The 10,470-nt window shown below is 40.6% G+C and overlaps 1 protein-coding gene across 1 annotated transcript in view; it reads left to right on the top strand.

Moving 5' to 3' along the window:
* Positions 1–6: 6 nt before the first annotated feature.
* The window catches only part of GRK7 (G protein-coupled receptor kinase 7), a 21,046-nt gene continuing 10,582 nt past the window's right edge, over positions 7–10,470 (top strand). The window contains exons 1-2 of the mRNA XM_005424678.3: positions 7–2,587; positions 3,336–3,773. Of these exons, the coding sequence (XP_005424735.2) occupies positions 1,838–2,587; positions 3,336–3,773 (1,188 nt within the window). The 5' untranslated portion in view covers positions 7–1,837. The remainder of the gene's footprint in view (positions 2,588–3,335; positions 3,774–10,470) is intronic.

Here is a 10,470-nt window from a genome sequence, read left to right on the forward strand (position 1 = left end):
AGAGTCTAATTAATTGAATAGAATGGTCTTTGGAGCTGTAAATGTGTCTGTCTTATGCACGTGCCATAAACTTTAGGAATTTTCTTGATTTGCTTAGGCATGAGTATACCAGTAGCTGGAATAAGCTTAAGTTCAGCCTTAGGCCCCCAGCTACCAGCCATTTGTCAGGCTGCTTTTTGAGCTGTGGTAGATATTCTGGCCAAACATAAAAAAGACCCTACTGAATTTTAGGAAATTAAAAGCTTTATTAAAAAAACCCCCAAAACTGAAATCAAAGCTTTGTTACCTCCTTTCATGCCTTTCTCTACCCAGGGTGTTATAGGAATGTGTTGCTGTAGGCCCCATTTTCAGGACAGCCAGCAGCAGAATTCCCCATTTCTCCCATTGGCTCTTTGCTGTGTTGCCCAGACTGTGGCTGCTCTGTTGAGCTCTTTACATAACCTCCCACCCTGGGCAGAACTGGCCAGGCTTTCAAGTGTCTCATTACAATTCCCCCTGTTCTCATGCACACATAGCAGCTTGCAGTGGATGGCCCTCTCCATCACTCCTAGAAAAACACACCTCCACAGGAATTCTGTAGAGTGCAAACACGAGTTTTGTGTCAAATGGATTTGGTGTGGACAGGATTAAGCATGTAAAAGCAGAACAGTGCACAGTTGTAGGGTGGCAAAAAGCAGCCAAGAAGGGCTTAACACTTATTATAGGGAGTCTGAAAGGTGCCTGTTACTACTCTTGATGTTTAGTTTTTGTGATTCAGCTCTTCAGCTTGCTCTAAGATTGTGAAAAAAGACACTTGACCTTGACCTCAAGAGTACAGCTTGATCCCACTGTTACTTCTTTTCTTGTTCTCATAATACCTTCCTTATATTTAAGGAAAGTTTTAACAGCCAAACCACCTGACCCCACAGCAGAAGGAGGCTTAGCCTAGTGAGTGCCACACATAATTTTTATTCTTTTGAAGGAAAAATATGCCTTCTGGTAGGCAGCCAGCAAGTGCAGGTTGAATTTGCCTTCACTTGATTATAATCAGCTTTGTCCCTTTGTTGATGTCACCTCAGCTATATGTTGTTGCCACCTTCTTATCCAACCACTTTCTGTCATAAAGCTCAGCAGGGAAAATAAACTGAGCCCCAAACAACATATGGAAGTGTCTTGGCAAGACTTGGCTGTTCATTTGAAGTGTTTTTTCTGTGGGTAGGAGATGAAGTCAGAGCTGTGTTGTTTCATATATAAGGATCATTATTTTTAGACCAGTGGCAGTTCTTAGCCTCTGCATGTAATCTGCTCAGACAGAGCCACGCGAGGCAGCAGGGCTTGCATGAACTGTCTGTGGGGCTCAGTCACTGATGTTGAATATAACGAGCTTTGGAGGTGTGAATGCTCAAAGCACTGAATTGTGTGGTTCATCTATGTCAAGGTCTTTTAGGCATGGCAGATTTGTAATAAAAGCTTTTCATAAAACCATTTGTTAGTCTGCTGGTGTTTGATGTCGACCGGGAGAGATCCAGGCCTGTCCTGCTGCCTGTGGCCAAAGTGCCCCTGAGTTGGAGAGAACTTATGTATTGCATCCGTGAATCTCTGCATGTTCCCAGCAGCCAGGGACAGTGCATGTAAAGGGAATCTTGGCACATTTAAAGGTTATCAGGGCCCATTCTGAAAAACACCAGCTGAACCACGTGCGTTTGGTACTGCCAGTGGGAAGGTTTGCCTAGGGTGTCATCCCTCAGCTATACATAGCAAACTCAAAGCTTCTTACAGAGAAACCTCTTACCAGTCACTTTCCACAAATGGTGCCTATACCTAAAGGTACTTAGTGAAAATCCTTGAGAGGTATTTAATGCAAAAGCAGTTAGTTTCTCTGGTGTTTTTCAGAAGCCCTCACACACCACTAGCAGGAAGACGTGCAGTGCAGCTACAGCACAGCTCCTGGGCAAGTTACTCATTTTGTCTGAACCAGGCTCTGCCACCCCAAGGGCTTGCCAAGATGTGTGACATGGGGGGGCTCGACAACCTGATTGCCAACACTGCCTACCTCCAGGCAAGGAAGAGTGGAGAAGGAGACACCAAGGAAATGCAAAAGAGGCGTAAGAGCCTCTCGCTGCCCAAGATTGAGGAGTGCAAAGAGCATAGAGAGTCTGTTGCTGGTGATTATGACAGCATCTGTGAGCAGCAGCCCATTGGCAAGAAATTCTTCAGAGACTTCTTAGAGACAGTGCCAGAATATTTGGTAGCTAGAGACTTCCTGGATGAGGTGTCAAGCTGGGAGTTGGCAGAGGACAACCTGAAGAGCAGTAGCATGGAGAATATTGTCACCAATTTTCTTAAGGAAGGCGCCAAAAACTATCTGTCTTTCATGAGCTCTGACTTGGTCAGCAAATGCAAAGCAGCTACTGCAAAAGACTATGAGAACATCGTGCAGCTGGCCAAGGAGGAAACCAAAGTCTTCTTTAAAGACAAGCCCTTCCAGGACTTCCAGAACAGCCCCTTCTATGACAAATTCATCCAATGGAAAGTGTTTGAGAAGCAACCAGTAACTGATAAATACTTTTCTGAGTTCCGAGTGCTGGGCAAAGGTGGCTTTGGAGAGGTAAGAGCTTGTACTTTTAAGGATGTGAGTCATCTCTCCCCTTTCAAGACTAGCAGGTGGCTTTGCAAAGAGCAGTAGATTAAGCCACTCTATGAAGATTTGTAAAATGTGCCCCTTCAGATTGCCCATTTTCCAGAAATCAGGCTGGGTTATTTGTATTGTGACAAAGGCTCTTGTTAGTAAAAAGCTACTTTAACATTTTTATATTCTGTATCTATACTAGTTAAAAAAGCAGGCTTCTTTACAAAAACTTGCATGAATGTTCATGTAGTGAACTAAGTCTGCTCTTTGACATCTTCTTAGCCTATGCTATCTCACACACTCCCAGATAATTCCTAGCTGCAGTTTAGGGAAAAGCACACATCAGGATCTGTTCCCAAACTACATTATGAAGGTTTTTTGAGAGTCAAGAGAGTTTAACTGTAAAGATGTCATCTGTATATGCTCCTTATTCTCATGGTTACAGATTTTTGTTCTTGTCCTTGTTCCTTTTATTTGCTAATACATGCCTACTAGTGGCATCCTCAAGAACTTTGCCTCAGGGCCATGATAAACTACTGGTCCAGAACAGAACTGATTGTGCACTTGTTTTTTCTTGTTTTCTGTGCTAATATACTCCTCATAGAAGTTAGCATCAGCAGCTACTGATAGGCATCAGTGATTCCCCAGTTCCTGCTTGTCACTAACCTTGATATTCCACTCTCTGTGTAAAATTCCTTCATTACCTTTCCATGTGCATCTTCTCTAGGTTTGTGCCATCCAGGTCAAAAATACTGGCAAGATGTATGCCTGCAAGAAACTGGATAAAAAAAGGTTGAAAAAGAAAAGTGGAGAGAAGATGGCACTGCTGGAGAAAGAGATCCTGGAGAAGGTCAACAGCCCTTTCATAGTCACACTAGCTTATGCCTATGAGACCAAAACCCATCTGTGTCTTGTTATGAGCCTCATGAATGGAGGGGATCTGAAGTATCACATCTACAATGTGGGAGAAAGGGGTTTGGAAATGAAAAGGATCATCTTTTACTCAGCTCAGATCACCTGTGGGATTCTGCATCTCCATTCCATCAAAATTGTGTACCGGGATATGAAACCAGAGAATGTCCTCCTGGATGATAATGGGAATTGCAGACTGTCTGATCTTGGATTGGCAGTGCAAGTCAAAGAGGGAAAGAGCATCACCCAGAGGGTGAGTACAAATTCTTTGAACGTGGGCAGTGTGAAGTGCAGCCATTCTATTTCTAATGCCTTATGAGACCAAGACTTAATTCCCCGGAACTGATTCTATGCTGGAGACCTAATGTAGTCATTTCATTCTGAGAGACAGGTTGTAAGATTTGGTTTATTAACTCTTTAGCTACTGCATGTGGTAAAATAACTTCTTTTGCACAGAAAAAGTAGAATCTACTTGGCCTTTTTCTCTTAAGTTCTTGAATCAATGACTTTAGAGAGGCAGATGCTTTGTGCCTTATGGAATACTGCATAGTCAGGGATTTAATCAATTGTTTAATGAGCAGCAGTCAAAGATATGCCTTCTCTGTATTCTGCTTTTGCTCCTAGGAGAATATAGTTTCTTACACATTACTCTTAAGTGATGCTACTGATTTTATTGCAGGTGTGTGTGGTGCTGCATGATAAAATTATTTCCAGCCCTCCTTCCCCCCACAAATTAATTCCTGAAACAGTTAGCAGACTTGACAGTTTGTAAATGTCCATACCTGTCTACATGTGTAGGAAGAAAAACATGGATGACCAAATAGATTTTGTGTGAATTACATTGTGCAGCACTTCAGCTGTGCCTCTGGTCATCCCAAACTAACCTGGATATGTAATAATGTCAGGAGATTTACACAAGAAATATGTATTCAGATAGCTTAATTGTGAAAAAGACATAATTCTTCCAAGGTATCTGAATCTCAAAGATGTGCATTATGAGAGAATGTGTTTGAAATACACAAAGAAAATGAAGAAATGGAAGCCACATTATAAACTGGTCTGTGTTAAACTCTCCAAGTTCACATTAGAAATTCACAGTAGAAGAGAGGACCCGCTAATGGCCTTCTACATCATGTTTGAGTGCACATCTTTTGATGTTAAGTTCAGTACTTTTGAAGGATCTTTTCTTTCCCTGGCAATTGAAGAAGTTTGTACTCTGAGTGGTTTCAGTTCTGGCTGAAAGAAAATGTCGAAATTGCTGTATGTATAGATAGTAAATAATTTTAAAATTAAACTGCATGGTGTTTTGGATACAAAAATACAGCTTCCATGGAAGCTAAGGCAGGTTTTCAGTAGAGCTTAGGTGAAATGAGAATGTTGTTTTGTTTGTAAAGATGGCATTTGCATCAGTGAACCCAAAGGTATAATCCAGATTGGGCTTTGCAAGAGGCATGCAGTTACTATGATCAGAACAAATAGTTTTGTCAAAGGGCAATATTTCATACTTGTAAATACCTGGGATTTGGCAGAAGGAAAAAACCTCACAATTAAAGAGTGTATTTAGCAATATGTAACCACTTCTGTTGGTATTAAGAGTAGAATCTCAAAGCAGTGTTGGACAAGGTGGACAAGGTAGTTGTTCCTCCTTCTATGACAGCCACCAAATTGTAGTGTCTTTTGTTGTTTTTAGAAACTTCTATATGGTTGCTTTTATTAGAGCAAAAACTGCAATGGATAATGTGCCACATGATTGTAATGTGTTGTAAGGAATTTTAGTTAAAGGCAGTTTTATTCATACATTACATTTAAATAGGAGATGGAAGAAGAAGATTTTTTTTGTGTGTGTGTGTATCATAACGGTAAATGAGTTAAATTAATAATTCCCCTTTTTTTGCATTTTTTTAAAATAGTCATATTTGAAAGCTTCTAAAAAATGCTGTATGAGAGCTGGATATTATTATTATTTATACTCATGTCGTACACAGGAAGACCAAAGAACACATTTGCAAAACTTACATTAAGCTTCACCATGTACTCCTATAATAAAAGAAAAATGGTACTGCTTAATTAATTTTTGTTTACTAATTGTAGTTACATTCTGACTTAAAATTATCCGAAAAATTACGTCATAACATGCTGTTTGAGTATGACAGCCAAATTGTTATCACTTAACCAAACCTATACATATCACCTTTTCATTTTTCACCCAAAGGAATGTATGGCTCCAAGACAGGTTTATCAAATGAAATTTAATCGGTTGCACCATTTAGTGGACACAGTTTTATAAGGGCATTTTTATAAGCTAAAGCAGAATACATATTCCTTCCAGGCCAAATCTGTATTGTGCTGATATCTAAGTGCCTAATATCATAAAGCTGTTTCTAGATTTTGGATGATGGTTTGAACTGACAATTTAAGGTTTACAATTTTCAGTCTAAATTAAGGGATATTGCTACTGACCTATAGTATATAATATATGGATTTATCTGTGCATTCATTTCATTAAAGATTGCAAAACAAACACTATTTTGATGAATTCAGAAAGTTTTCTGCACTCTCATAGCTGTATAAGCCATTAAAGATTAAATTTGTTCTGCTTTCAAAGCAGAAAAAAATTCCTGTCTTGTCATGTATGAATAAATGCACATCACCCATACATCAGCTGGAGGATCCATTAATCCATTTTGTAAATCTTATTAGGTGATTAAGTTATCACATGGCACAAGTAATAAGCTTGTTAATGAGTTCCTGTTTTAGACATTTTCCAAGTTTTCATTGAGGGTTTCTACAAAATTATGTTTATGTACTGTTTATCAGCCAAAAAAGTGTTCTTTGTGGGTAGAAAGGTTTTTTGAATTTTTAGATGGGTAACTTCAACACGGTCTTAATAAAAAATAAAGTGTGTTTATGCTTCAGAAAAGCATTGTGCAACTGATGATTCAATACTTATGTAATTGAAGTAGCCTTGGTATCCTTTAAGTACTGCTGTTACATACACTCCTTTTGAAGGCACCTGTATGCTCCATACCATTTGGTCATACCTATTAAAAATAAAAATACCTTGCTTTCAGAAACAGTGCTCCTTACAAAGATCTTGAAAGAGTTCGATACCTAGCCTTAGTTTCCTCCCTCTCTTTTCAATTGCTAAAGCAGCAAGGAGAAACATCCAGCTTTCTGTGTGAATGTACTTCAAACTTATACTGTAGTTATAAATAATTGATACAGTAATAATTACAAGATTTACAAAACTTTAATTTCGCTGAGTGTGCTGATTTGACTTTGTGAAGTGCCAGCTGCCCCTAGAAAGAAGAAATCACAAGAAAATTTAAAATACACAAGTTTGAATAATAACAATCTTGAAAATAAAGCTACTTACAATGTAATTTTCCTTCATTAAACATACATGGATTATAAGGGATCCTCTCCTGATAGCTACATGCACCTGTGCAATCTACCAGGAAATGTGTCTGTGCACATTTAGTCAGGCAGAACTCTTACTGACATTGCTGGAAACAAACTCCAGTGGTAATAAAACTATTCAGGACTTTAAATGTCATTATGACTTCCTATAAATGTGCCTGTTGCATCTGATCTGATGTGTTGGTCAGACCCTGCAGGAGCTAGTTTGTATCTTAAAATTATGGCTTTTTAAATATTGTTATTTTCTCTGTCTTACATAATTGAAATAGACAACAAGGAGAAACTGAGAGCCTGCAAAGGTGGCTTTTACACAGGCAAAGTGTTCTGTCTGTTATGTACTAGATTGATTCTAGCACTAGGGGTTTTTTGCATATGAAATGAGGAGCTTCCATCCCAAGTTAATTCAGTTTTCCAGAAGTTAGTGTGTATTTGCTGTTTATTTAGGGAAGAATTTTCTGCCCTTACTGGGTATGGCTTTTGTGAAAAGCAACTGTTGCATGTAAATTGTGAAGAACTTTTGTGCAGATAAATGTGCGAGCCAGAGAGCTTAAATATTGACATAATAACTGTGAAAAATAACATAAACATATTTTTGTAGTATTTATAAAAGTGCATTCATATCTTCAGAGGTTTTGGGCTTCTTCACAGTTTTCCTGTTCTATGTTTTATATATTTGAAGGACATCATAATATTTTTATAGGAAAAACATGTTTTGGTTAAAATCTTACTCAAAATGTCCTTTTGCCCTCCTGTATGTTTGTTTATTATAAGATTCTATTTCTTAGGAAAACACAAGGAAATCTATTTAGATGTTCCTGAAACTAACAGTTTAATTTCCAGGCAGCTGAAAAGCAGGAGGAGGGTTTAGACTTGTGAAATAAAAAATAACTCAGCAAGCTATTCTACAGTTGACCTTTGTTCATTATCACATGGCATTCTTATTGGATAAGATTCTGTAAACATTTCTTCTTCCTTTGCTCTTTGAAAAATGACAGCTCTTCATTTGCTCAGAATTAGAGGAACTTGCAGCTGTTTTTCTTATACATTTTGAAGTGTGACATGTAAAATTGATGATGTTTTTAATAGCAAAACTGTGTTCCTAAAAATGTTGATAATTACAGTTGTTATGAGGTGCGTTGTCATGCCAGGTGTTTCAGACTTTTTTAATCCCTGAAATGTACTTTACAGAACGCAGCCTTACCCACAGAGGGCCAGTTGGGATCCATGCAGGGTCCTGAGAGAGCAGGCAGAAGTGCTCACCAAGTCACTTCCCATCATGACTTCCCCAGCAGTCCCAGAGAACCCAGGAGGTCCCAGTTGGCTGGATTTAGCAAATGTGATGCCCATCCACACAAAGGGCTGAAGGAGCATCCAGGAAACTACCAGCCTGTCAGCCTGACCTGGGTACCAGAGAAGATCCTGGAGTAGATCATCCTGAGTGTGGGCATGCTGCACATATAGGACAGCCAGGGGTTTAGCCAGCGTGGGTTTAGGAAAGGCAGGTCCTGCTTGAGCAGCCTCATCTCTTGCCATGACAGGGTGACCTGCTCTGTGGATGAGGAGGTGGCTGTGGATGTGTCTGTCTGGACTGTAGTAAAGCCTGTGTCACTGTTTGTTCCAGCATTTCCTGGAGAGTGTGGCTGCTCATGGCTCGCACAGGTGCTCTCTTTGCTGGGTGAACACGGGCTGGATGGCTGGGCCCAGAGAGAGGTGGGGAATGGAATTACATCCAGCTGGCACCTGGTCACTGCTGGGGCTCCCCAGAGCTCAGTACTGGGACCAGCTCTGCTTTATGTCTTCACTGATGATCTGGACAAGGGGAGCAAGTGCACTGTCAGGAGTTTGCAGACAGCACCAAGTTGGGTGGGAATGTGGATCTGCTGGAGGACAGGAAGGCTCTGCAGAGGGATCTGGACAGGCTGGGGTGATGGGCTGATGGTGCTTCTACAAGGTTCAGTGAGGCAAAGCAGCAGGTCCTGCACCTGGGTCACAACAACCCCCTGCAGACTACAGGCCTGGGGAAGAGTGGCTGGAAAGCTGCCCATGGTGAGAGAGGGTTGTTGGTCAACAGCTGGCTAAACATGAGCCAGTGTATGCCCCGGTGGGCAGAAGGTCAATGGCATCCTGCCCTGTGGCCAGCAGGACCAGGCAGTGATCATTCCCCTGTGCTCAGCACTGGTGAGGCTGCATCTTGAATCCTGTATTCAGGCTTGGGCTTCTCACTACCAGAAAGACACTGAGGTGCTGGAGTGTGTCCAGAGAGAGGCAGTGGAGCTGGGAAGGGTCTGGAGCACAAATCTGATGAGGAGCAGCTGAGGGAGCTGCAGAGAGGAGGCTCAGGAGGACCTCACTGTTTTTTACAACTCCCTGACTGGAGGTTGTAGCAAAGTGGGGATTGGCCAAGTGTTTTGTTTGTCTTAATGCTCCATCCTATAATGTCTGATTGCTTCCCTGTCTGTGAATGCCTTCTCACGTCTTGTGATGTCACATCACTGAGGTGGGAGTGTTAGCAGGTTGTCTCTCCAGTCGAGATCTGAGGTAAAGCTTTACTTGTGATCATGCAAGAAGAAAGTGGGGAGCTGCTCTAGAATCCAAAGTTAAAATTGGTGCCAGTTACTGGATTGTCCTTTCTCAAGCCCTTTATCCCTTTGACTTCCATACAGCATGAATCTAAACTGAAACCATGTTGTACCTTGTGTATTTCTCTTCCCAAAGAGGAGCACACAGGGAGCAGTCCCTACCGCAGAGTGGCTTTCTCTTTCGCTGTGCAACTTCCTTCATTTCGGTGATTACTGATGACCAAACTTAAAAGATTAAAAACCAATGCTGGATTTTTTTACATTCCAGTTAGTGACTTTGACCCCAGGGGAATTTTTTCTTTTTTTCTAATATAGCAAAAATCTGTTTCGTCCCTTTTGTGCTTTTGCCTGTGGGGGCTTTTTTTAAAGCATACAACTTTCCCTATGAAAATTATCTTCTTATGTGAAAATCAAAAAAAGTTTGATCTTGAATCTTACATAAGCATGTGGAATTCATATGTTTATGTAAGATTCAAGATCAAACATGGGATTGGAGCTCCTAAGCTCCAATATTGTCTTTATCTTCTCCTGCTACTCTGAAGAGTCCTCCTTGTGTTCTCTTGAATCAGAAGCCCAACAATTCATGATGGGCCATCGCATCAGAAGGTCCCTCCTTCTGCTAAGCATTAACAATATGCATGAGCATCTTTATTCTGTGTCACTTTCCCTGAGTGCCTTTTGCCCTATTTAGACTTAATTAATTATTTTTATTTTTAAAAAAATAGTTGCCCATTAATTGGGTCAACTCGTTTCTTGTTATTTTATGAACATGTGGTGAGAAACTGGAGGAACTGCAGTTCTTTGTAACTCATTTAAATTACGCTCTGTTCCTCCTCACAGTGATTTGGGAGAAGAATTAACATGGTGAAGTGAGTGACAGAGGCAGATCAGTGTTGTTCTCCACATCTAGGGCCTGTTAGCTTGTGTGCAGGCAAGAGATTTCTGTGGTCT

This window comes from Geospiza fortis, unplaced genomic scaffold, assembly GCF_000277835.1.
Source record: "Geospiza fortis unplaced genomic scaffold, GeoFor_1.0 scaffold318, whole genome shotgun sequence".
Classification (NCBI taxonomy): domain Eukaryota; kingdom Metazoa; phylum Chordata; class Aves; order Passeriformes; family Thraupidae; genus Geospiza; species Geospiza fortis.